Source organism: Taurulus bubalis (genome assembly GCF_910589615.1).
Source record: "Taurulus bubalis genome assembly, chromosome: 3".
NCBI classification, from domain to species: domain Eukaryota; kingdom Metazoa; phylum Chordata; class Actinopteri; order Perciformes; family Cottidae; genus Taurulus; species Taurulus bubalis.
The window spans coordinates 16,759,461-16,785,896 of record NC_136591.1 but is presented as its reverse complement, the minus strand read 5'-3'; the positions used below and the strand labels follow the sequence as shown (position 1 = coordinate 16,785,896).

Sequence of the window (26,436 nt, the reverse complement as noted above, 5' to 3'; positions counted from 1 at the left end):
TGTCTTGACTTATTTTTCTCTTTTCCTGTCCGATTAATGGGCGCCGCGGGGTTTGGGGTACGAAAGGTTCGTGCGAAAGGGCCGTCCCAGATTTAAAAAAAGCGTAGATAGATGAAGAGCGTTTTCATGGTCCTTGTGCCCCTTCATTCATCTCCACTACTAAAAGTGGTTTAGATCACTCTCCCAATGAAGGGCGGGAAGCGTAATAGTATTATGTCTGCGTGTATTACGTCTGCGTGTATTACTGTGATTTAGTACTATTCAGTGTACCTGTTGGGTTTTATTGATCCTGTTTATCAGTCTGAGCCTCATCAATACTCTGCATTAAATAACAATAATATGAGATGAATAACGGTCCGTCTTGTCTCTCAGTGAAACCGTCAGTATAAGTTTTATTATTTCTACAGTATAGCTACAATATAATACAATTAATATTAGTATCATATAACTATTATTGGTAACATATGAATAGTTAAATAGTATATTACGAGTATAATAACACTGAGTATCATCAATATAACATTGTAGTAACACTATTAATTAGTATACTACCTGTGTAATAATAATATTAATACAGTGTATATACGAGTATAATTACACTATTAATGATTATAATACCAGTGTAATAATTTGATGAATACCTGTGAAATATTAATAACAGTGTAATATTAATAACAATGGTATACCAGTATACATTATTAATGATTATGAATACCTATGTAATAATAGTTTAATACATGTGTAATAATAGTTTAATACCTGGGTAATAATAGTTTAATACCTGGGTAATAATGAGTATAATTCCAGTGTAACAATATTAACAGTGTTACACCAGTATAATAACACTATTAATGAGTGTGAAATGATTATGAATACCTGTGTAATAACAGTGGGTCTCTGTCCTCAGTGAGGCCCTTCACCACCACAGTCAAGGACATGCGGCTGCACAGAGACGACTTTGAGATGCTGAAGGTGATTGGACGAGGAGCTTTTGGAGAGGTAAGACTTCCTGTTTGTTAACGGCATAATGCCTCGTCTCCTCTATCCTCGTCGCCCCCCACCCCACTCTCCTCGTCCCCTCCCCTCTCTCCTCGTCTCCTCTCTTCTCGTCCCCTCTCTCCCCTCTCCTGTTCCCTCTCTCCTCTCCTCCTCCTTAGCACCTCCTCGTCCTTTGCACCTCCCCCTCCTCCTCACCTCCTCTTCCTCTGCTCCTCCTCTTGACATGCTAAATGCATTAATTCCAGAAGAGAAGTCAAGATTTGTTTTAAATATATGACAGACGGAACAGAGGGCACGCACGCGTGTGTTACAGGTGGGGCTATGAGGTAAAGTCTGACTCGCAAGTTAAAACCTGTTTGAACTTCATGTCAACGAGAAGAAAAACATTCTGGAAAGTTCCAACTAAACTAAGAACCTGAACCAGACTCTGAACCAGACCAGAAGCCCCTGCATGCCGTAATGCTCCAGCTGGTCTGAGGTCAGTAGTCTCAGAGGTCAGTAGTCTCAGAGGTCAGTACAGGGTTCTTACGGTCATGGAAAACCTGGAAAAGTCATAGAATTTTAAAATGGTTATTTCCAGGCCTGGAAAAGTCCCAAAAGTTTTGGAAAAATCATGGAAATTTGTTATGTTCATGATGTTCATTTATGGCGAGTTTGAAATAATTTATATGCTTTTAAAAGAAAGACGCTCAGAATATAAGCAGGCATACATACAGGTATCTATATAAATGTTTATTCTTTTAATCAAACTATTGTCATTTAAGGTGTACTGTATGCTTTGGAATTCTCATTGTTAGTTTAAATACTACATTTTCTCACTTTTTCATGTATACATGAGATAAGATATGGAAAGCTCATGGAACTCCATTGGTCAAAATGTGTATGAACACTGTCAGTAGTCTCAGAGGTCTGTCTGTGTCTCTCAGGTTGCCGTGGTGAAGATGAAGCACACGGAGAGAGTTTACGCCATGAAGATCCTCAACAAGTGGGAGATGTTGAAGAGAGCTGAGGTGAGTCACGTTCTACGGCACACATTCTCCAGGGCCGCCGTTTTACGGCACACGTTCTACTGTAGGCGTTCTACAGCACGGCACGCGTTCTAGGGCAGATGTTCTATGGCACACGTTCTACAGCAGACGATTTACAGCACGCGTTCTACGGCAGATGTTCTACGGCAGATGTTCTACGGCAGATGTTCTACGGCAGACGTTCTTGGGCAAATGTTTTATGGCACGCGTTCTACGGCGGCGCGCGTTCTACGGCAAACTTTCTACGGCAGATGTTCTTGGGCAAATGTTTTACGGCGAGCGTTCTGCGGCACGTGTTCTACAGCACGGCACCCTTTCTAGGGCAGATGTTCTACGGCACACGTTCTACCCCAGATGTTCTACAGCACACGTTCTACAGCAGACGATTTACAGCACGTGTTCTACGGCACGGCACGCGTTCTAGGGCAAAGTGATAACACTTTCTTTTGTGTCTGATGGAGCAATCTGGTTTAATTGAAAGAGATTGCAATGTTCTTTATTCTATTATTTATAAAAGCGCAGATGGAGTCACTAGAAGTACTGTGAAGTATTACTTTGTAGTACTGTGAGATACCACGATGTAGTGTGTCCGTCTGTCAGTCGCTCCCTCCCTAAAGCTGTAAACCATGGGGAAACACTGAATACTCTTCTATGCCAGTAGGTAGCGCAATAATTACCTAACCATATATGCTGTATTATGCTACAATGTGACATTCTGTAACTTTTTGGGTTGTCGGTGTGCCGCTGGATTTTTTTTATTGTAGAAAATGTTCCGCGGCTCAAAAAAGGTTGAAAAACACTGCTCTAGTCATTCAGTTCCATGTAAATATGTTCCATGTAGACATACAACATGCTAACAACATGTAACTTGTTCTGTGTTCAGACGGCGTGTTTCAGAGAAGAACGGGACGTTCTAGTGAAAGGAGACAGCCAGTGGATCACAACGCTACACTACGCGTTCCAGGATGACAACTATCTGGTCAGTACTACTGCTGGTACGGTTAGGGGTACTACTGGTGCTACTGGTAGGGTTATTTTGTATTTATTTTTAATCCCTTATTAGTCCCACAAGGGGAAAATGTATTATCTGCATTTGAACCATCCTTAGTAATTAAGGTTTAGTTGCTCAAGGACACTTTAACATGCAAACAAACTATGGAGACTGGAGATCGAACCGGCTCCCTTGTGGTCTCGGAGCAACCAGCTACAGCCCAGGCATGAAAATTCCTCACCTTTTGGCGAAATTCGCCGTTTTGAAACCAAAATAGGTGACCTACTTGGATCGTGTAGATCCAAAGAGTTTTTTTTTTTTTTTTTGGGGGGGGGGGGGGGGGGGGGGGGGTCAACTGTCCGCCGTTTCTGAGATTGGAGTCTTGGCCAACCAGCGTTAAGATGTCTACAGCGGCTTCATTCCCCTCCCACCAGTTTTTTTAATGGCAAGCTAGTCAGCTAGCTAACGTTGTTGGAGAGACAGTGAGTGAGATTACTGGCAGCGGAGAGTCCGTGGCAGCGTGTGGCGTCAGACAGGAGAGCGGCGACTCAGCGGCGGCTCAGTTCTACCTACCGACACCTCACTACATATAAGGAGAGGACAATGGAGATTTTATCCAACTTTTTATTTAAAAAAAAATAATACGAAATGAGTTTCCTCCGTAGGGTGGCCGGGCTACTGTTTATATTTAAGGGTCTAAGATCTACGTGTAGGAAAAAGTGTATCCTCTAGTTTATTATAATCCATAGAGTTATGCGGTTATAATCACTGTCACACAGAGAGAGGTGTGCATGAAATTCGCCGTTTTGAAACCAAAATAGGTGACCTACGTGAATCGTGTAGATTCGATGAGAATTTTTTTGTCTGGGGGTATTTATATTCAGTGAACACGTGCGCGTGCCAGAAGGGAGCGCGAGTGCATGGAAATATTAACGCGAAGGACCTTGCATCACCAGTGCAGACCACCATCAGAAGCATCTGGCAGTGCTCAGCAGGCCAAGAAACAGACTGCTGAAGAAGAGAAAAGGGCAAGGCTGAGACATGTGGCAAAACAGCGAAAGCGGGCGATGGAGACACTGGTGGTTCAGGCAAAGAAGAAAAAATAATCTGGTTCTGAGAGTATTACGAACTGTAAATTGTTATCTTTGCCAATAAAATGTATTACAATCTGAATTACATTGTATTGGCTGTCAATCATGATGGAAGAGTAGACAAGTTAAGTTACACCCTCTCTTGTGGGGGTTATGCATTAAGCCATTTGTGGTGCCCTTACCATATTGTGCCTCATATACTGTACATGTTAGACCCAGTGACAGGCTGGCATGAAATGGCTTGCATAATACTTAGTAAGGAGGCCATAATAATTTTTGACTCATGCCTGAAGTTAAGTTTCTCCAGCTCTCCCGAGGTTGGCAAACAAAGCATCTCAAAATGCATCAGATGCTTTAAAATATGGAATATTTACATTTTTCTTACGGGGGAGCATGCCCCGGACCCCGAACTATGATCATTATGGGTTTTAATTTAAAACCCATAATGATCATAGTTTGTCAGCTTCTCGACGAGTCACTACCCCCTCCCCCCCGGGCCCCTCTCACCTTTTTCACCCCTGACCCGTTTTCATGCCTGACAGCCATATTACTGGTACTGCTGCTGCTACTACTGGTAGGTTTAGGGTTATTACTGGTACTGCTACTGGTAGGGTTATTACTGCTGCTGCTGCTGCTGCTACTACTACTACTGCTACTACTGGTAGGTTAGGGTTATTACTGGTACTACTGGTACTGCTGCTGCTGCTACTACTGGTAAGGTTAGGGTTATTACTAGTACTACTGGTACTACTATTGGTTTTAGTAGTAATACTGATACTACTGGTGCTACTGGTAGTACTACAAGTGCTCCTACTGGTACTACTAGTATTGAGTAAGTTATTCATTGATGAATGACTGGGAGTTCTGATGGTGGTGTTACTGATTGGTACTGGTCTTATGTCTCCTGGTCTGCAGTACCTGGTGATGGACTACTACGTGGGCGGGGACCTGCTGACTCTGCTCAGTAAGTTTGAGGACCGTCTTCCAGAGGACATGTCCAAGTTCTACGTGGCTGAGATGGTGCTCGCCGTCCACTCCATCCACCAGCAGCACTACATCCACAGGTACTGGTTCTACTGGGGCCACTGGGGGGAATATGGAGGCTGGTTACGATGGTAACGCTGAAACTAGAGGCCGTTGCATGACTCCTAGAGGCAGCGTTTTTAACGTGTTTAATGTTTTTTGAATGTGTTTTAATGGTTTTTGAACGTTTTTAATGGTCTCTTTGTGTCACAGAGATATTAAACCAGACAACGTCCTGCTGGATGTTAACGGTCACATCCGCCTCGCTGACTTCGGCTCTTGTCTCCGCATGATGGAGGACGGCACGGTAACGCACCAACACTCTGGTTCTCATGCTAACTTTAGTCCTCCGGGGACAGACTTAAGGACTCGCCCTCGTGTCCCTGGTCTCGGTGCAGGTGCAGTCCTCCGTGGCCGTGGGTACTCCGGACTACATCTCCCCAGAGATCCTGCAGGCGATGGAGGACGGGATGGGCCGCTATGGGCCGGAGTGTGACTGGTGGTCTCTGGGAGTCTGCATGTACGAGATGCTCTACGGAGAAACGCCGTTCTACGCCGAGTCGCTGGTGGAGACCTACGGCAAGATCATGAACCACGAGGTCAGAGACGTCTGTGTGCCCGTGTTTTAGTCTGAAAGAACCTCATGAACCACAAGGTCAGAGACGGTTTACGTGTTTTAGTCTGAAAGATCCAAACCAAGAGGAGGTTCTTCATTGTGAGGAACAGATTTATCTTCCAGCTCCTTCCTGCTGTTTCCAGGTTCTGTCTCTTGACTCTCGTCCTACTTCCTCTTTTCTAAATCTGGACCGTCTCAGTGGACGGAGGGTCTCATTATCTCCCTGTGTCCTCACCATGTGTGTCCTCACCATGTCTACTCACCACACAGAGACACAGAGATCGCTGGAGACACAAGCACGAGCTTTTGAACGTCCGTCCTCGGCTTGCTGGAACAAATCTCTCCAGTTGATATTAATGATGACGTGTAGTCCAGTAAAGCAGCAGTTTTAGGATCCAACAGTGTCTGAGTTCTGTTGCACACGATCCCATCAGGCCATGATGCTTGTGTCTGTTCTTTTTTAAATATATATTGTTTATAGTTTGAAGTTAAAAGGTTTGAAGCTGTAGTTTGAAGTAAAGTATTTATTTATTTATATTTCTAGTATACTTTAAACAGTTAATATATTGTTCAATTTGAAGAAAAAAATTGCCTTGGCAATAAAAAAGTATCGGTTCAGGCACCGTTTAGGCACCGGTATCATTTTAAAAGTATCGGTTTAGCACCGGTATCGGAAAAAACCCAAACGATGTGTCTCCTCGTGCCTCCTCAACTTGCGTCTCCTCATGTCTCCTCACCATGTGTCTCCCTGATTGTTTCCAGGAGCGTTTCCAGTTCCCGTCCCATGTGGCCGACGTGTCCGAGGACGCCAAGGATCTGATCCAGCGCCTGCTCTGCTCCAGGGAACGCCGCCTCGGCGTGAACGGGATCTCTGACTTCAAGGACCACCCCTTCTTCAGCGGGATCGACTGGGACAACATCCGGTCCGCCGAGGCCCCGTACATCCCCGACGTGTCCTCTCCCACCGACACGTCCAACTTCGACGTGGACGACGACGTCCTCAAGAACCCGGTGAGGACGACCACCGGTACTAAAGTGGTCCCTTTTTGAAGGCGCTCCCATTATGTACCCAGTTTACCTAGTCATTCAGGTCCTGTCTCTCAGGTCCTCCCTCTAGTCTCTCAGGTCCGTCTCTCGTCTCTCAGGTCATGTCTCTCACGTGTTTCTCCTGCAGGACATCAGCCCTCCGATGTCTCACACTGGTTTCACTGGTCAGCACCTCCCCTTCGTGGGCTTCACTTACACCACCGACAGCTGCTTCGCCGACCGCAGCTCCGTCAGCCAGACGGGGCTCGGCCTCCGCCAGGAGGGGGCGGGAGGGCAGGAGGTCGAGGCCTTCGAGAGGAGGATCCGCCGACTGGAGCAGGAGAAACAGGAGCTGAACCGCAAACTGCAGGGTGAGGGGTGTGTGTGTGTGTGTGTGTGTGTGTGTGTGTGTGTGTGTGTGTGTGTGTGTGTGTGTACAGGACTCAAGTAGACCCTGGATATCGTAGTCCTGACCTCTGCTCACTAGACGTAGGGTCTTGACCTCTGAACTCTGTATCTGCAGAGTCGACTCAGGCCCTGCAGGCTCCGGCTCGAGGAGGAACTCTGACCCGAGACAAAGAGATCAAGAAGCTGAATGAGGAGATTGAACGTCTGAAGAAGAAGCTGGCAGGTCAGAGTGGTGGTGGTAGCAGTTCCAGCAGCAATACTAGTAGCACTTATTATAACAGTGCTTGTAGCAGTACTAGTAGCAGTGCTTGTGACAGTAGTAGTAGCAGTGCTCGTATCGGTACTAGTAGCGGTACTTGTACAGCAGCAATGACTTCAGATTTAGCCTTTGGTCATCTTCAGCAGTCAATATGGGGGTGACAGTGGCTAAGTGGTTAGCATCCCCATCTTTCAATCAGAGGGTTGGAGGTTCGCGCCCTGGCCCCGCTAATCCATGTTGTTGTGTCCTTGAGCAAGACACTTGACCCCTAATTGATCCCCGTCTGCGGTGTATAGAGCAAAACTGTAAGTCGCTTTAGCTAAATGAAATGTAATGTAATATCCATCAGGTGAGTAAGCCCCACCTCTCTTCTGTGGTAGACTCTGATAGGCTGGAGCACCAGCTGGAGGAGGCGGTTACACTCAGACAGGACTACGAGAGCTCCGCCTCCAAACTGAAGACCCTGGAGAGGCAGGTGAAGACCCTGAGACAGGAGAAGGACGAAGTCCACAAGGTATTTCACATCACTGGTACCAGAGTACATATTATGGCCTCAGGTCCATTAGGATCAGGTCGTATGCTACGTTCATACCAAAAGCGTTGTGAATATTCGCGGCTTGTTTACCTCGTTTACTAGGGCTGCAACTAACGATTATTTTAATAATCGATTAATCGGTTGATTATTTTTTCGATTAATCGATGAATCGGATAAAAAAAATGTTTTTTATCAAAAAAGCGTTCATTTCCAACCCTTTATTCAAAAACAGAAGTGACAGTGCAAAACATCTTCAGAAAGTGCACAAACAGGTTGCTCCTTGAACATCCCTGAGCTGTTAATTAAAACAACAAAATGGACTAACACTAAAAACATACACATCTATGCTTTACATCTGCCAAATGTGAGCCCTTTTTACTGTAATTGATCCCTCCAGAGGCTGCATTTACATACCCTGCTTTATCAATATGTATGAAATACTGGGACAGAGGGAAGCTGTACTGCTCCGTTTCTGGGTTCAAAATATTTCCCGTAGTCGCACACAGCTCCGACTCCTCCAGGACGAGTGTCTGAATGAAGATGCTTCCAGCGCTCCTTCAGCGGACCAGCAGCAGTTTGATTCAGCAGCAGGACGGCGGTGATGACGAGCGGAGCTTCTCAACACTGATTGGCTTTCGCAACTCGGTGCCGGGCGAGTTGAAATATTTCAACTCTGGCGAAAAAGCAGAAAAGCGAAAAGGCGAATTTTCACAACACTTTTTCGCCTCATTGGGCACCGCCCGGCTAAAAAATTCAAAAACAGAAGTGACAGTGCAAAACATCTTCAGAAAGTGCACAAACAGGTTGCTCCTTGAACATCCCTGAGCTGTTAATTAAAACAACAAAATGGACTAACACTAAAAACATACACATGTATACTTTACATCTGCCAAATGTGAGCCCTTTTTACTGTAATTGATCCCTCCAGAGGCTGCATTTACATACCCTGCTTTATCAATATGTATGAAATACTGGGACAGAGGGAAGCTGTACTGCTCCATATAGAGCGTCCTCTTCCTTAAACTCTTTCATTCTGGGTCTCTTATGACCACGACGTCACGTTGTTGGCTAAGCCCAACTACGTGATTTGCTTCATTCTACTAAAAACCTGCAGCCAGATCCGCCGGTGTGCCGGTTTAACGTTAACGAGTGACAGCGTGAACTGAACCAGACCGGGGGGTGACGGCATGTTTCATCACGTTACGTTTTTTTACAAGCAAGACTGAACTGTAACGGAACATAACATAACTTTAACGACAATACACAAAGCTAACACGTTAGCTAACGCGATAGCAAGCTGACTAGCTTCCATTAAAAACAAGTTTGAGGAACATGAAGACGCTGATTGGCCAAAACTCGACTTGTCAAAGATCTTCTATTTTTGAGAACATCACAACCTCAGCTTTTCTCGTGTCTCACTCCAATCTCAGAAACGCTGGCCGGCCAGTTGCTCTGCTCCGCTCTTTTTTTCTTCTCTCGCGATTTATTGCCCGGCGTAATAATCGCGCGACACAACGAATCGATAATGAAATTCGTTGCCAACACTTTTGATAATCGATTTTATCGATTCGTTGTTGCAGCCCTACAGTTTACTCGCTCGACCAATAAAGCTGTGTTCACACCAAACACGTTGCGAATGTTACTCGTGCCTGAAAGGGGGAGTGGCTTATCTCCGTGGCAGTTACCGTTTCCTTCATCCACCATGGAAATAACCACAACGCACAACAGCGCTACTTCAGGTGGAGCAGCAGCAGTTTGATAGTGATGACGGGCACCACTCAGCGTCACGAAAATGTTTTCGCCAGAGTTGGACAATTTCAACTCACGCGAATTTGCGCTGCATTGACTTTGCATGTAATCTACTCGCGCGACAAATTCGCAACACATTTGATGTGAGCAGCATAAGTGTCCTCAGGTCTAGGATTAAGTTCAAAAGACTATATTGTATATAGATAATACGGACATGCAGCGTTTGGTCGAGCTCATTCTCTTATTTTGAAAATAAGCACCCGACCTGAAAGAGTCTAGTCTAGCATCAGTGTCCTGACTCACCTGGTCTCCTGTGAGCAGCAGCTGGTGGACTCGCTGGAGCGTCTGAGGAGTCAGACCAAGGAGCTGAAGGAGGCTCACTCTCAGAGGAAGCTAGCCCTGCAGGAGTTCTCAGATCTGTCAGAGAGGACGGCCGACCTGCGGTCCTCCAAACAGCGTCTATCCCGCCAGCTCCGGGACAAAGAGGAGGAGATGGAGGCCCTCCTGCACAAGATGGACGCCATGAGACAGGAGATCCGCAAGACCGAGAAGAACCGCAAGGAGGTGAGAGAAAGATAGTTTCATGAACATCATGAAATACACTAGAAAACCAACATGGAGGTAAACCAACATAATGTGAAAGATAATCCCAACTCAAGGTTCACTTGATCTGAGATGTCCTTCAAAGCTTCAGGATTTTTTGTTTTTGTTAGTAATAAAAACACAACGATTTAATAAATGAAACATTAAAGACAGAAGTCGTTAATAATAATAATAATAATAATAAGCCTTCTAAAACTGGAGACTTAAAATGTACTACATTTAATGATCAATTAATCATATTAATACAAATGTAAGGTCCAACAGAAACATCAGCTGTAGTTCCTCCAGTTCACGAGCAGAGGACGACACACCACATATTGATCTGAGACATTCTGATCTGACTAAACAGCCCAAGGGTTCATCCAAAGTCTCTTAGGCCCAATCTCAATCTTCACCCTTAAACACTGACAGACTTTGAGACGCGCTCTCGCGAAGTCCTTGAGGGTTTAGGGCTGTCCCATTGTCACATCGTCGAGTGCTTGAGGGCTCTCTGGCAGACATTTTGAGCCCTTTATGAACCCTTTACGCAAGTCAGCATTAGATGCCGACTTTGCCTAAGGGAATTACCCACAGTTCATAGCAATGTGACGTTAAACACGCAGTTCCCAATGGAAGAATGGAGACGTAAAAAAAACAAACCGTAAACTAAGTGGCACGTGATAAAATACATTTACAATACAACATTACGGATTAAAGATGGAACATAAAAACACATGAAATCAGAGGAATGCAAGCAGAAATTATATTTATAATATTTGTTCACATTCATCAAACATTTCGTTTTGACAAAAACGAGTAAATAGATTCACACCAGAAGAGTTGCGAATTTTCGCAATGCTTTTTTGCCTGACTTTAGTCGCTCTGCTGCGGAAAGGGGGCGCGGCGTATCTCCGTGAAAACATTTACCATTTCCGCCATTCACCATTGAAATAACCACTAGTTCTGCTTTATACTTGTTGTGGAAATCCCACAAACGTCGGAACATCAAACGCCCCCCGTTTCTGGGTTCAAAATATTTCCCGTAGTCGCACACAGCTCCGACTCCTCCAGGACGAGTGTCTGAATGAAGATGCTTCCAGCGCTCCTTCAGCGGACCAGCAGCAGTTTGATTCAGCAGCAGGACGGCGGTGATGACGAGCGGAGCTTCTCAACACTGATTGGCTTTCGCAACTCGGTGCCGGGCGAGTTGAAATATTTCAACTCTGGCGAAAAAGCAGAAAAGCGAAAAGGCGAATTTTCACAACACTTTTTCGCCTCATTGGGCACCACCCGGCTAAAAAATTTGCCTTTTCACAACCATTCGCGTCTGTGCATTGACTTTACATGTAATCTACTCCTGCGAATATTTCGCAATAAAACACTTCCCCCTCTTCCTCCTCCCCCTCCTCCTCTCCCTGCTCCTCCTCCTAGTCCTCCTCCTCCTGCTCCTCTCTCTGCTATTCCTCCTCTCTGCTATTCCTCCTCCTCCTCCTCTCCCTGCTCTTCCTTTCCCTCTCCCTCCTCCTGCTCTTCTTCCTCCTCCTCTCCTCCTTCCTCCTCCTGCTCTGTGATCGTCTTCTTTGGAACAACTTCCGGTTCAATGGAGGAAACGACAGTAAGAGACTTGGGTTGAACCCTGTGACTGTTTATGAAGGTGCTCACTTCCTAATCCTTCAGAATAAAAGCGTTCTCTGTGTTTATCAGCTGGAGGCTCAGCTGGACGATGCGAAGGCGGATGCGCAGAAGGAGAGAAAGCTGAGGGAGCACAGCGAGGTCTACTCCAAACAGCTGGAGGCGGAGCTGCAGCACTTCCAGGTCAGAGGTGTCACACACACACACACACACACACACACACACACGTTTGTACTTCTGCACTTGTGAGGACCCTCTTTGACCCTCACACAATCAATCAATTTATCAATAAATCAAATCAAACGCAGGTAAACTGCATGAACAGATGAGATAGAAGACGCATTGATAAAATACTCCCAAGTCAATGAAATAACCTTTCAGCCAAGCATACTACGCAATAAGGTAATTCAACATATTAAACATGTTTTTGTTAGATCAACTTTCTTGAATGAATATATTTTCATGAACATCTTTTTGGGGGATTTAATTTCACAGCAGTTATTAGAAAGGTTTGGATCACAGTGTGTGATCATTGAAGCCTCCTCCAGCTGGCGCTCCAGCCAATCAGAGTCCGCCACAGAATAGGGGCGGGGCTTCCTTGTTGACTTTTGTATACATTATCCGATATGTGTGTTATACAAGTAACATTTTTAACGAGGAAAATCGGTTAAACAATTACCCTCATCTGCTCCCTGATGACGTCGTTCTCTGGGATGGATACAACATTATAAGATATTAAGATATTCTTATTGACTATAACTTGGTGACTGGTTCGGTGAAAGAGCGGGTGGTCCTTCAATCAGAGGATCGGCAGTTTGATCCCTGGCTCCACTAGCTCATCGTGGTCCATGCCTACTACTCATTATATGAATAATTTCTGTCATATTCATTGAATGTGCTGTAACTCTGTTACGTTGTTCATTCTGGTCACATGACATCTATTGCTTCTGTCCATCCCGGGAGAGGGATCCTCCTCTGTTGCTCTCCTGAAGGGTTCTCCCTGTTTCCCCTGTGAAAGGGTTTTTACTATCTTTAGGGAGTTTTTCCTGATCCGATGTGAGGTCCTGGGACAGGGATGTCTATGTGTACAGATTGTAAAGCCCTCCGAGGCAAATTATTAATTTGTGATTCTGGGCTTTACAAAATAAACTGAATTGAATGTCCATGTGTCCTTGGACAAGACACTTAACCCCAAATGTCTCCCGTAGCTGTTCTACAGTGTATAAATGGATGTGAATGTTAGCTCGTCCTGATGGACACAGGTGGCTCCTTAGCCCCTCCCATGTGACCAATGGGTGTGACTGGGTGAATGATGACGAGTAGTGTGAAAGAGCTTTGAATGGTCTGAAGACTAGAAAAGATCTCTTCAAGTACAGGTCCATTTACTAATATTCTGTCCGTTTTTATATATCTGGAGGACCGACCAAGTAAAGACTGATATTGGAAAATAAATAATGATCCTCTAATCTTGTCCTTTTGCACAGTAATACAACGGAGACTAAAACTATCTAAAAATAATCTAAAACTCAAACTGGTTCTCACTAAATGAACAGAAGTGGGTGATTGTGGTTCTGGTCTCAGTCTCAGCAGGGTCGGGGAGCAGTAGCCGGCGGGGCAGAGTTTCAGCAGGAGCTGTCCCGTCTGAAGGCCGATCTGGATACCAAGAGCCTGTTCTACGAGGAGGAGCTGCTCAGGAGAGACTCCTCCCACTCCTCCGAGATAAAACACCTCCGTAAAGACCTGCATGAGTCCGAGGGGGCCCAGCTCACCGGCAACAAAGAGTTGCTGCAACTACGAGACAAGCTGGACAAGGCCAAGAGGGACAGGTGAGTCCTGAACCAGGTCAGAAAGAGGGAGAGAGAGGGCAGGCTCAAATCATGGCACCGGCAGCTCGTAGAGGCACTTCCTGTGGCACCGCGGCATCTAGCTTCATTCAGGACTTTAAAACACTTGAGAAACTCTTTAGTGGTATTATTCACAAGCTGAGCAGATGCATATTGACCCCGGCGAACATCAGTGCATCACCAATGGTTAACATATGTAGCAAAACAAAACCAGTACTAATATTCATGTATAGTCTTTGACAGTGAAATAAGAAGTTTCAAAAAAATGCCACTGAAAGTACAACATCATCAAAAGACAATAATTACAACTAATAAAAAAAAAAAAACATTAATATTACTACTTATTATTAGTAGTAGTTATGTTACAGTAGGATATTATGGATTATATTAATGCTAATTAAAAAACAAGTTTGAAAGTCTTTGTGTGTTAAGTTTAAACCAATGAATAAAAACCTGCCTAAAATGCATGTTTCTTCTAGGGCTGCAACAACGAATCGATAAAATCGATAAAAATCGATTAGCAAAAGTGTTGGCAACGAATTTCATTATCGATTCGTTGTGTCGCGCGATTATTACAGCAGTCATAAAGTCGCGTAGGGAAAAAAAAGAGCGGAGCAGAGCAACTGGCCGCCAGCGTGTCTGAGATTGGAGTGAGAGACTGAGAAACGCTGAATTCGTGATCTTAGCAAAAATAGAACATCTTGGATGTGACGTGTCAAGTCTTGGCCAATCAGCGTGAAGATGTCTACAGCGGCTTCATTTCCCTCAAACTTGTTTTTAATGGAAGCTAGTCAGCTTGCTATCACGTTAGCTAACGTGTTTGGGTTGTGCATTGTCGTTAAAGTTACGTTATGTTCCGTTACAGTTCAGTCTTGCTTGTAGAAAACCGTAACGTGATGGAACATACCCCCCGGTCTGGTTCAGTTCACGCTGTCACTCGTTAAGGTTAAATCGGCACACCGGAGGATCTGGCTTCAGGTTGTTTTTTTACTCAAAGTAGACTGAATCAAATCACGTAGTTGGGCTTAGCCAACAACGTCATTTCGTGGTCGTAAGAGACCCAGAATGAAATAGTTTAAGGAAGAGGACTCTGTATATGCAGCGCAGCTTGATGCTGAGATGAGGTGGAGCTGGGCCTGGAGGTTTCGGTCAAAACAGACGTGAGAGGAGCAGTACAGCTTCCCTCTGTCCCAGTGTTTCATACATATTGATAAAGCAGGGCATGCTAAAGCAGCCTCAGTAGATCAATTACAGTAAAAGAAAAAGGGCTCACATTTGGCAGATGTAAAGCATACATGTGTATGTTTTTAGTGTTAGTCCATTTTAATTTGATTTTTTTAATTGACAGCTCAGGGATGTTCAAGGAGCAACCTGTTTGTGCTTTCTGAAGATGTTTTGCACTGTGAATTTGCACTGTCACTTCTGTTTTTGAACAAAGGGTTGGAAATTAATGCTTTTTTGCTTTTTTATCCGATTAATCGATTATTAAAATAATCATTAGTTGCAGCCCTAGTTTCTTCTGATCCAGAGAGATTAAATTAAAAGGTTTGGGTCCAAAAATGTTGGTCTGATGTGTTGTAATTGTGAGCAGTATGTCTCTGGATTTATTTTGGCAACATATAAACTGTAAAAAACAGAGGCATTAAAAGTGCATTATTTAAAGACAGATAAAGACTTTGTACATAACTTGTAAATGTATAACTGGCTTATTTCTCAATTACAGCACAGTCAATTAGTTTTTTGGTCTGATTTAGTAAGGAGTTAAAAAAATATGACTGAGTGGCTCGATTAAAATTGGACATGGAAAGAGTAAGTAGTTTGTACCCTACATGTCACAAATTCATGATAATCTCAGTAACTAGTGGAGCAACAATAACTCGTGTTTATATTGGCCCAAGTATACTTTATGATAGGAAGAATTTGGTTAAAAAACAATTAGAAGGTATATTGCAGTCACTAATGACAAACTTCATATCAAACTAGTATATAGCTGAGAGCACATCTTTCCATCTTTGCTGTCTTGTTCTTGTTTTTATTTTTTATATTTTTATTGTATATTTGTAATTTCTGTTCGTGGATAGCAACGCAAAAAAGCTGAGTCAAATTATGCGTACACATACATGGTTTTTGATTGACCAGGTCAGAAAGAGGGCAGGTGAGTCCTCAACCAATCAGCAAGAGGGGCAAGTGAGTCCTGACCCAGGTTTTGTTTTGTCCTGCAGACAAGCAGAGATGGATGAAGCCGTTTCAGCTCTGAAGGAGAAATCTGAACGAGAGAGAAACCTTCTGACAGAAGAAAACCGCAAACTTACGGCTGAAACTGACAAGGTGAAGTACTGTAGTCCTCAAGTTCCGAAGTACCTATGTATTGAAGTGAAAAGTTCCTGAAGTGCAGTAGTCCATCAATCAAGTATGTTAAATGCTGTGACTGCACATGCTCAGCTAGTAACAGTTATTGTCTCTTAGCTGTGTAACTTTGTGGATCAGCTGACGGCTCAGAATCGTCAGCTGGAGGACGACCTGCAGGATCTGTCGTCTAAGAGGGAGAGCGTGGCTCACTGGGAGGCTCAGATCGCAGAGATCATCCAGTGGTGAGTCCGACGAAGAGGAGGTGCTCTGTGTTATTAACGTGTGTCTAGTGGACCAGGAGGAGGTACTCTGTGTTATTAACATGTTTCTGTGTGTACAGGGTGAGCGACGAGAAGGACGCTCGAGGCTACCTTCAGGCTTTGGCCACCAAGATGACAGAGGAGCTGGAAACACTGCGCAGCTCCAGTCTAGGAACAAGACCTCTGGTAACACACACACACATACAGAACTCATATGGAACCAGTTCTGGACCCAGTAGCATCACCACAGATCCCACACACCTTTAGAACCTTGACGCCCTGGAATTCTTTTACAAAAGAAAAAGGTCAGGGAGTACCTCTGTCGGGGAGTGGTACCTCTTTGAGAGGTTATAGGGGTCTTTGAGGAGGGTCCTAGGACTTTTCCCTGCAATAACAGAACTAGCTGAAATAAAACAAACAAAATGAATCAGGAATGGCTCCTCACCCTTCAGGCTTATATGCATACATCTCCGTTCTGAGACTTTTGAAGCTAATTGGTAACACCAGATCTTATTTAAGTGCCTCATAAGAAAGCGGGTGAATACATACATCACTTTAGATTTTTTTCTTTTTAATTCACTTTTCCAAGTTTGTTTATTTAGTGTAGGTCTATTACATTTAAAATCAAAAAAAATCTATTTTAATTCCAGGTTTAACACAACAAAATTGGACAAGTGGGTGAATGCTTTGCAAGGCTCTGTAGAGACTGACTGCCTCTGTCTGTAGAGACCGACTATCTGTGCCCCTCCTCCCTGCAGGACCCCCTGTGGAAGGTGCGTCGCAGTCAGAAGTTGGACATGTCGGCTCGCCTGGAGCTCCAGTCGGCTCTGGATGCAGAGATCAGAGCCAAACAGCTGGTTCAGGAGGAGCTGCGCAAAGTTAAAGTTGCCAACATCAACCTGGAGAGGTCAGAGATCACACAGAGACTAACAACTTCTCCTTCCTCACCTGCCTGTCTCCTCACCTGTCTGTCTACCTGTCTGTCTGCAGTAAGCTAAAGGAGTCGGAGGAGAGGAGCTGGGAGATGGGGGAGCAGGTGGAGAGTCTAAAGAAAGAGATGGAGGACAGGCGCTCCCGCTCTGACAAAGGTGAGACAACTTGGAGTCCCTCAGGGTCCAGTTCATGGGCCTCTGGTGTCCCACTTTGTGGTTCTTCAGAGTTCAGTTCATGGGCCTCTGTTGCACCGCCTCAGGTGAAACTAACTGATTTTGGTATCACCAGGTGACTCATTCATGTGTTCACCTCTAATCGCTCTCTCTACAGGTCTGAAGCTTCCAGATTTCCAAGACTCCATATTTGAATATTTCAACACGTCTCCTTTGGCTCCTGATCTCACCTTCAGAGTGAGTCACCTGTCTGTCTCAACTGTCTGTCTCACCTGTCTGTCTCACCTGTCTCTCTCACCTGTCTGTCTCACCTGTCTCTCTCACCTGTCTCTCTCACCGGCCCCCAAAGGGATCACATGATGATTAACCGCTCTGTCAGAAATGAAAACCTGGAACTAGCTGTTGCTAGGAGTAAATAATGTAAAGGATGTGAAACGTTGCCGTTACAACTCGTATGTTGCAGTCGTAGCTTCTATGTACGCCTTATCATTCATGTTCTGTTATGAACATGAATGAATACTATTAGAATGTATAAACATTACCACAGTGTTTAGCTGTCTGTGGTGTGTGAGTTTAATGTCTGAGAATATTTACGTTTTTCCCCCAAATTACGGCATTTATTTCTTATATTCAGAGTTATTTTTCTCTGGATATGACCTTCCTCCTCTGGCTCCAACGTATTCCCGAAACAAAACAATAGCAACCCTATTACAACGCTTATAACAGGAGAATATGAAGTACCTGGTATTAAACAATCACAGTTATGAACCCAGAACTCGTCAAGCAGCAGGTCACATGATGTCACATGATGATTATTGATGATGATGATGATGTCACTCGGGTGTAGTCTCTGAAGCTGTTTGTTTCTCTCTGCAACATGGAGGCGTCAGTTTGCTCCTCCTCTTCGCTGCTCGCTCTCTGGGAAGACGTAAGTTCATCTGCCGTGTTACCCACAATACCCTGCATACCGATACCCTTACCCACAATCCTCCGGGGCAGCTAGCTGTCAGATCTAACCCTCAGTTGTAGCTGCTAGCTTTATGCTAATAGTAGGCTGTTAATGGTAGCTAGACTCCAGTTTGAGGTGACGTAATCTTTAACCACAATGACCTCACACCTGTTTAGCCACCTTTCACTTGATTTGGCTCTCAGGAGCATCAGTGTGTTGTTCACATGCTGCCATCAGCCAATGAGCAGATAGGAATGCCGTCATTGACTGTTAGCTTGCTAAAGATTGTAGCTACCTTTTAACAGTACTGTTATCTGGTGAAATATTAGCTTGTGGCCACTTGTAGAGCTTTTGACCATATCCTATGGTCTTCTTCAGTAAAACTACCAGGTCGCATCTATTTATTTTAATGAGTCACAGATACTGCAGGAAGTGAATTAAAGTGAAGACTGTCCCTCTTTCTCTCGTTCATAAATCAGTGAAATATGAAACGTATATTCATATCACTATCGCTGAGGACCATCCATAATAATCGTCAATGATGAAAAAACAATCAGTCTAGTATCACAGTAAATAAGAGAACAGCCGAGTATAAACTGGTAAATGATAGTAAACACGTCTATAAAGAGAACAGCTGAGTATAAACTGGTAGATGAGAGTAAACACATCTATACAGCTGATTGTGACAATTTGAGGAAAACCAAACCTCTGTTTCAAAGTAATTGGAGAAAAATTAATTGGAGAGAACCTGCTTTCAATGTTTAGGTTCTATTCACATCCTCCTGCTACAATCACATTGAATCATTAACACACAGAAGAACACTATAGAGTGAAGATGATGTTCGCAGCAAACAAGTGTTTTGATGGATTTCATGTTTTTATCAGCGTGAGACCAGAGAATAATCAAACAAATCCCCTGTTTCAGACCTTTTAAAAGCTACATGGCTGGTCAGCAAACAGCTTTAAAGTCTTCTTTTTTCTTTTGGACTATGAAAAATGACTAATGCCTATTAGTAAATGTAACCGATAAATATTGGAAAAAACTTTAAAGCTTTAGATTTGACAACTTAATTTAGTTTGACTGAAGAATCGGTGTTTAATTGGGTTACTTTCATTTGGTGTTGCCAACACTACTGAACTAATACCTTTCCTTCACAATGACAGTTTCCATAATGAGCTGTAATTTCAGGATAACTTAGTCTTTACTGAATAAACTATGTTCCATCTGTAGTCGTCAATAAAAAAACAGTTCGACTGAGAGGTTTTCATCCATGTTGAAGTGTGTCAACAGTCTTCAGTGATGTTCAACGTTTCATCTCTTTTACATCCAGACCACGGACATCGACTCCACCCCCCTGAAGTCAGAGACCACGCCCCCTTCATCCTCCACCACCTCCGAATACGAGGTCAGTCACAAACACAAACGTATACGTATAGATTAAACAATTGGAAGTCAAATAGAATCGTGGACTCAGAGTGACACCCCTAAGTATATAAGATACTTTGATGGGACCTTTACCTGTCCTTGGTCTTGTCCCCTTTGTTTCAACAGGAAGTTAAAGCTGCTTCAGTCCCAGCGAGCCCCTCCCCCACCTACCAGAGCTCAGCACTGACCACACCAAAGGTATGCTACCGTGTCCCCAGGTGAGACATCACCTGGAGGGGGTAGGAATAGTAAATACAATGTGGTACCAGTAAAGCTTGATTATTCTCCCAAGCCGATATGGACCCCACGGTAGCGTAGTAGTTCTGGTCATACTACTTGGAGGAAGCGGTACATGTGCAGTAAATCACTTCGCTTCAAGTGTACGTGACTGCGTGGTTACGACCAAGTGAAGGTACATAAAGGTCCGTACCAAACCAATGCGTAAACTGTCTGATGACAGAACCTCGCCAACCCTAGCGGACCGTGGTGGACCTTTGCCAACCCTAGTGCTGTTGGACCCTGGTGAATGTAGAAAGTGTAATGTAGAGAGATGTGTGGAGCAGTGTTCCCTCTAAGCTGCGTGCGGCCGCGCAGGCCAGTCGAAGTGGCCGCGCAATAGATTTTTCAGACTGCACAAACGATTTTTTTTCAGGGGTTAAAAATCTTTTTTGCGCCAGTGTTTCTGAGATAGGAGAGAGCCATCCTCGCAATAATAAGATCTTTGATATGACGTGTTGAGTCTTCTTGGCCAATCAGCGTCCCGTTTCTCGACATGCGCTCTCTGTACCTCTGCTAGCGCTCTGCCTCCGTTGGCACCCCCACCCCCGCTGTCCTCCTCCGGGCGCCAGGAGTGAAGCTCGCCCAGAGCGCCACATGAGCTAGGGCCGACGCTGTTTAGGCTACTCTTGGCGGGCCCTGCTCCAGCAGTTATAGGCTACCATAATGGCGAAAAGAAAGGCAGAGCAGGCGCCCCAGAAAAAGGTCTGCCTAACGTTCAAACATGAGTGGCTAGATGAAATAGTCCAAACTGACACATGTAGGATGAAACTTTCAGACGTAATTAAATATGAAGAATATGAAGTTATTAAATTGTTTATATAGGCTACCTTTAGGAAAATTACACCATGTCAATTTAATAGGCCTATAATTATTGTTAAGCACTGCATTAGCATTTTTCTTTCAATGAAGTTCCACTTAAATGTTGTACCTGCTGAGAAATGACTAAACATCTTTGATACTTTTATTTTGTGTATATATATCATTATCAGTCATAACCAGTGAACCAGTCATAACCTCCCCTTATTGAAGTTCAACAAATATCCTTTAAGTTCAACTAAACTAACTGGTAAAACACCATTAAAATGTTCCCAGAATCCAGCCATTATAAAGGATATTGAATAAATATCAACCTTGTATACATATTGATGCATTTGCTGTCATCTCTTTGAATCCCCTATGGCTAACGCAGGCTTGTGGTCATTTTCGGCAGATCGCGTGGTTGCGAATTGCTCACAGTGCTGAAATGTGCGGTCAGAAAAAAAATGTTTTGCTCAGTGCTGAAAAAAATTAGAGGGAACATTGGAGTGGAGTTAACTGGTCCAGATGGACTGTGGTACTTCAGTAATCCAGTCTGTCTATTGACGTTTCTTTTACTCGTCGTTTTTAAAACTTTTCTTCCAATAACATCTTTTTATTTATTCAAGTGTGATATTGAGCATCATGCTTGTGTGTTATGTTCACAGCCCAAAGCTCACCAGCTGAGCATCAAGACCTTCTCCAGTCCGACTCAGTGCACACACTGCACCTCGCTGATGGTGGGACTTCTCAGACAGGGATACGCCTGTGAAGGTACACGACACGCCCTATTGCACACTTTGGCCTCCAGGTAACAGTTGCTCATTAGCTAACAGCCTTCTTATGATCTTAAACTCTAAAGCTCATGACAATCATGACACACTTTGTACTTGCATCAGAAGTGGTGAAGATTTATGAGTTTTGAACATGTAACCCTAGATGTATGAAATTACGTAACGTGCAGACTTCTGGAGGTTAAACATAAAATCAAAATGGAAGTCTGCCATTGTTAATTGAATGTGCTGTTTGGGGCCATTTCCAAGCACTTTAACAAACTCCTCCTACATATTTCACCGGAAAGACTTCAAATTTGGTCAGCACAATCTTAAGAACTTTGCAATGCTAAACTTTTCTTTTTTTGTAGAACTATGTTGCCATAACGTAGTGGCGAAAAAAGCACCTTTCACCATAAAAAAGGAAGTTGTTGCTTCAGTGTACATCGTCCAATCTGCATTAAATTTCACATGTTGGATCAGAGTCCAGTCCTGAAGATATCTCCACTCTGCGCAACAGGAAATTACACATTTTATACACTGATGTACTCCTCCTGGCAGGTAGACCAGATTCACTGTCAATTTTGTCAGAAAAACCTTTAGACCTTCATGGAGCTGTGTCACCAGGCTTTGAGTTTTTGGTAACCGCGTTGACCCCAATTGACACTCGTTCCTGCCGAGTATACTTCTCTTACAGTGTAAGAGTAGAGAAAGGTCTCAAATCAACCAACTACACCGTCCTCGGCATCACAACCACAGTCTCGCGCACCTGGAGTAATCTTAAAAAAAAAAAAAAAAAGATCAAAGAATGTGTCCCAGACTAGACCACCCAAAGGTCTTGACTCTGTCTGTCTCTCTTCAGTGTGCTCCTTCATCTGCCACGTTTCCTGTAAAGACCACGCCCCCCTGGTCTGTCCAATCCCAGCAGAGCATGCCAAGAGGCCGCAAGGCATCGATGTCCAGAGAGGGATCGGCACCGCCTACAAGGGCTACGTCAGGGTAAGAGATGAGGTCATGAGGTGTGGGCATTGCCTACAAGGGCTATGTCAGGGTAAGAGATGAGGTCATGAGGTATGGGCACCACCCACAAGGACTACATCAGGGTAAGAGATGAGGTCATGAGGTATGGGCACTGCCCACAAGGACTACATCAGGGTAAGAGATGAGGTCATGAGGTATGGGCACCGCCCACAAGGACTACATCAGGGTAAGAGATGAGGTCATGAGGTATGGGCACCGCCCACAAGGACTACGTCAGGGTAAGATATGAGGTATATCAGGCAGCAGTGTTACAGAAGCTGCTCAGACTTGCATGCTGCTGTTTTTCTTTCAGATCCCGAAGCCCAGTGGTGTGAAGAAGGGTTGGCAGCGAGCCTTCGCATTGGTCTCTGATTGTAAACTTTTCCTCTACGACGTTCCAGAGGGGAAGTCCACCCAGCCGGGGGTGGGGGCCAGTCTGGTGCTGGATCTGAGGTGACTGTCAGTACGCTGTAGTCTACAGAAGGTTTTCAGATGGAATCTGTAACGAGCTCCTGTTACTTCCCGAGTTCCCCCCCCAGCACCAATGATACGAGCACACTCGATGTATCGCTTTATGAATGCTTTTATTGTGCGCTGCACGCTCTGGCAGACTGTGCCCCTTGCTCTCCTCACTCTCGCCTCCATCCCTACTGAGCTTAATATAGACAAAACACCCAATCAGTTTCAGCTGAGGCCAATTAGGCCTCTTTCCGGCACCTGTTCCCCTGTGCCACTCCTCTCTGCAGCTGAGCCTAACCACGTCCCCGCCACCAGAGTCTTTTGATCATTCTATGTGATTTTAAATAATGTAAAGACGCTCTAATGGGAAACATGTTCTTGTGTGTTTCAGAGAAGAGGAGTTTTCCGTCAGCTCTGTTTTGGCGTCGGATGTGATCCATGCCACCAGGAAGGACATCCCCTGCATCTTCAGGGTAGGACTCCCTGTCCCCTGTGCCCTCTCACTGTTTGACCTGTGACCTCCATGTGACCCTGATCCTTGTTTTTGCCGCGATCAGGTGACGTCGTCACAGTTGATCTCGCAGCTGTCGGCGGTGTCGCTGCTAGTGCTGGCGGAGAGTGAGGTGGAGAAGAGGAAGTGGGTCCGGATCCTGGAGGGTCTGCAGAGCATCCTGACGAAGAACCTCCTGAGGAACCAACAGGTCCACGTGCTGCACGAGGCCTACGACGCCTCGCTACCCATCATCAAGACCACGCTGTCTGCCGCTGTGCTCGGTCAGCGACTTCTCGTTCTATTGATACTATAGAGACATCGAGTACTGACTAGTTCTGACAGACACAACTTAGTACCTACAGACAGGACTTAGTACCTACCGACAGGACTAAGTACTAGTACCTACGGACAGGACTGTGTTCAGGAACATGTGGTGAATTTTTTCTCTGATGAATCCACGCTTCCTCTCTGCAGACCGGGAGAGGATTGCCCTGGGAACCGAAGACGGACTCTTTGTGGTGGAGGTCACCAGAGACGGTGAGACAGACGGACAGACGGAAAGTTGGCCGGTTGATAATGGATAGACGTCTCACCTCTCTCTGTCTCTCTCTCCAGTTATTGTGCGAGCAGCAGACAGTAAGAAGGTCTATCAGATCGATTTGATCCCAAAAGAAAAGATAATTGTTCTGCTCTGCGGTCGGAACCGTCACGTCCACCTCCACCAATGGGGGGCGCTGGAGGGAGCCGAGTCCACTTTTGACATTAAGCTGACAGACACTAAAGGCTGCCAGGCTCTGACTACGGGGGTGCTCCGACCCGGAGGACCCGCCTGCCTGCTGGCTGCCGTCAAACGTCAGGTCAGGATTCTGAATGACAGGTCCAGACCGTTCACCTGGAGAACCTGAAAGCCACCTCACTGTGGTTCTGCTCCTGTTATAATGTTGTGGTTCTGATCCTCTAGGTTCTGTGCTACGAGATCACTCGAGCAAAGCCCCACCATAAGAAGCTGTGGGAGGTGCAGGCTCCGGGGGTGGTGCAGTGGTTGGGCATGGTGAGGGAGCGGCTGTGTGTCGGGTACCCTTCGGGCTTCGCTCTGCTGGCCCTGCAGGGGGAGTCGTCCCCCATCAGCCTGGTCAGCCCGGCCGACCCGTCGCTGGCCTTCCTGTCCCAGCACCCCCTGGACGCACTGCACGCCCTGGAGGTGGGCTCCACCGAGCTGCTGCTCTGCTTCAGTCAGCTCGGCATCTATGTGGACGGACAGGGCCGCCGGTCCCGAACCCAGGAGCTGATGTGGCCTGCCACGCCGCTCGCATGCAGTACGTTAATAACACTACTTGATCACCAGTCGTCATATCTTAAAGGTATTGATCAATATCAATGTCTCTCCAGGCTCCAACTCGTCCCACCTAACGGTCTACAGTGAATACGGACTTGACGTCTTCGATATTCACACTATGGAGTGGGTCCAGACCATCTCCCTCTGCAAGGTAATCCCTCTCAGCTCGGCATTGCTGGGAACCAGCCAATCACAGGGGAGAAGCAGTCAATGACATCACAGTCTCTGTCCTCAGATCAGACCTCTGAATGTTGAAGGGACATTAAACCTGCTGAGCTCAGAACCTCCTCGTCTGGTTTACTTCAGCAACACCTCGTCAGGTAACGCCCCGACTCACCTGGACACTGTCTCACCACCTCAGCCGCCCTGAAGCTCACCCATCTCCACCCTTTCTGTCTCCACCCTTTCTGTCTCCACCCGTCTGTCTCCACCCACCTGTCTCTGACTCCACCCGTCTGTCTCCACCCGCCTGTCTCTGACTCTACCCGTCTGTGTCTACCTGTCTGACTCCACCTGCCTGTCTCCACCTGCCTGTCTCCACCTGCCTGTCTCTACCTGCCTGTCTCTACCTGCCTGTCTCTACCCGTCTGACTCCACCCGTCTGTCCTCAGAGGGAGACCTCACCATCCCGGAGACGTCGGACCAGAGCAGGAAGTTGATGGTCCGAACGCGCAGCAAGAGGAAGTTCCTGTTTAAGGTTCCAGAGGAGGAGCGGCTTCAGCAGAGGAGGTGACTGTTTCATTCATGTGTATTAGTTATTGTGTGTAATTAATGTGTATGTATGTGTGTTATTGTGTATTAATATGTATGTATGCGTGTGTGTGTTATTTTCAGGGAGATGCTGAGGGATCCGGAGCTCAGATCAAAGATGATTTCTAATCCCACAAACTTTAACCACGTGGCCCACATGGGACCAGGAGACGGCATGCAGGTCCTCATGGACCTCCCTCTGGTAACTCCTCCTCCCTGCACCACCTCCTCCTCCTCCTCTTCCTCCTTCTCCTCCTCCTGCCGGCATGTTCTCTCTCACCTCCACTCCCCTCCGACAGCTCTGTCCATCACACTGACTCCTTTCTTCTCTTCCTCCTCCTCCTCCCTGATCTTCAGGTTGGTGATGTCATCTCCCTCTCTCCCTCTCCCTCTCCCTCTCCCTCTTCCTCCTACCGTCATACCCTCATCTCTCCGCCCTCCAACTTTGAGCATGTCTATCACATGACGTCGGCGTCGGCCGGCGCCTTCTTGCAGAAAGACGCCTCCTCTTCCTCCTCCCAGCAGAGCCTCCTGCAGCCTTCCTCCTCCTCCTCCTCCTCCTCCTCTCCCTCAACTTCCTCTCTGGGAATGGTAGGCCAGCTTCTCTGTCTCCCTCACCCTGCTCCCCCTCTCCTTCCCCACACTCCTTCACACGTCC

At 45.6% G+C, this 26,436-nt stretch overlaps 1 protein-coding gene across 1 annotated transcript in view; it reads left to right on the top strand.

Moving 5' to 3' along the window:
- cdc42bpb (CDC42 binding protein kinase beta (DMPK-like)) overlaps positions 1 to 26,436 on the top strand; it is a gene marked incomplete at its 5' end in the record, with an annotated part of 30,357 nt that overhangs the window by 1,013 nt on the left and 2,908 nt on the right. The window contains 35 exons of the mRNA XM_079214787.1: positions 908 to 999; positions 1,926 to 2,009; positions 2,911 to 3,006; positions 5,025 to 5,173; positions 5,346 to 5,439; positions 5,531 to 5,731; positions 6,511 to 6,759; positions 6,923 to 7,145; positions 7,298 to 7,405; positions 7,822 to 7,955; positions 10,047 to 10,289; positions 12,012 to 12,122; positions 13,521 to 13,765; positions 16,006 to 16,111; positions 16,250 to 16,374; positions 16,473 to 16,578; positions 17,151 to 17,299; positions 17,383 to 17,480; positions 17,656 to 17,735; positions 18,382 to 18,426; positions 19,779 to 19,853; positions 20,000 to 20,071; positions 21,616 to 21,721; positions 22,583 to 22,719; positions 23,054 to 23,193; positions 23,591 to 23,672; positions 23,757 to 23,973; positions 24,167 to 24,229; positions 24,308 to 24,549; positions 24,654 to 25,008; positions 25,082 to 25,179; positions 25,264 to 25,348; positions 25,640 to 25,757; positions 25,863 to 25,980; positions 26,136 to 26,369. Of these exons, the coding sequence (XP_079070913.1) occupies positions 908 to 999; positions 1,926 to 2,009; positions 2,911 to 3,006; positions 5,025 to 5,173; positions 5,346 to 5,439; positions 5,531 to 5,731; positions 6,511 to 6,759; positions 6,923 to 7,145; positions 7,298 to 7,405; positions 7,822 to 7,955; positions 10,047 to 10,289; positions 12,012 to 12,122; positions 13,521 to 13,765; positions 16,006 to 16,111; positions 16,250 to 16,374; positions 16,473 to 16,578; positions 17,151 to 17,299; positions 17,383 to 17,480; positions 17,656 to 17,735; positions 18,382 to 18,426; positions 19,779 to 19,853; positions 20,000 to 20,071; positions 21,616 to 21,721; positions 22,583 to 22,719; positions 23,054 to 23,193; positions 23,591 to 23,672; positions 23,757 to 23,973; positions 24,167 to 24,229; positions 24,308 to 24,549; positions 24,654 to 25,008; positions 25,082 to 25,179; positions 25,264 to 25,348; positions 25,640 to 25,757; positions 25,863 to 25,980; positions 26,136 to 26,369 (4,880 nt within the window). The remainder of the gene's footprint in view (positions 1 to 907; positions 1,000 to 1,925; positions 2,010 to 2,910; positions 3,007 to 5,024; positions 5,174 to 5,345; positions 5,440 to 5,530; positions 5,732 to 6,510; positions 6,760 to 6,922; positions 7,146 to 7,297; positions 7,406 to 7,821; positions 7,956 to 10,046; positions 10,290 to 12,011; positions 12,123 to 13,520; positions 13,766 to 16,005; positions 16,112 to 16,249; positions 16,375 to 16,472; positions 16,579 to 17,150; positions 17,300 to 17,382; positions 17,481 to 17,655; positions 17,736 to 18,381; positions 18,427 to 19,778; positions 19,854 to 19,999; positions 20,072 to 21,615; positions 21,722 to 22,582; positions 22,720 to 23,053; positions 23,194 to 23,590; positions 23,673 to 23,756; positions 23,974 to 24,166; positions 24,230 to 24,307; positions 24,550 to 24,653; positions 25,009 to 25,081; positions 25,180 to 25,263; positions 25,349 to 25,639; positions 25,758 to 25,862; positions 25,981 to 26,135; positions 26,370 to 26,436) is intronic.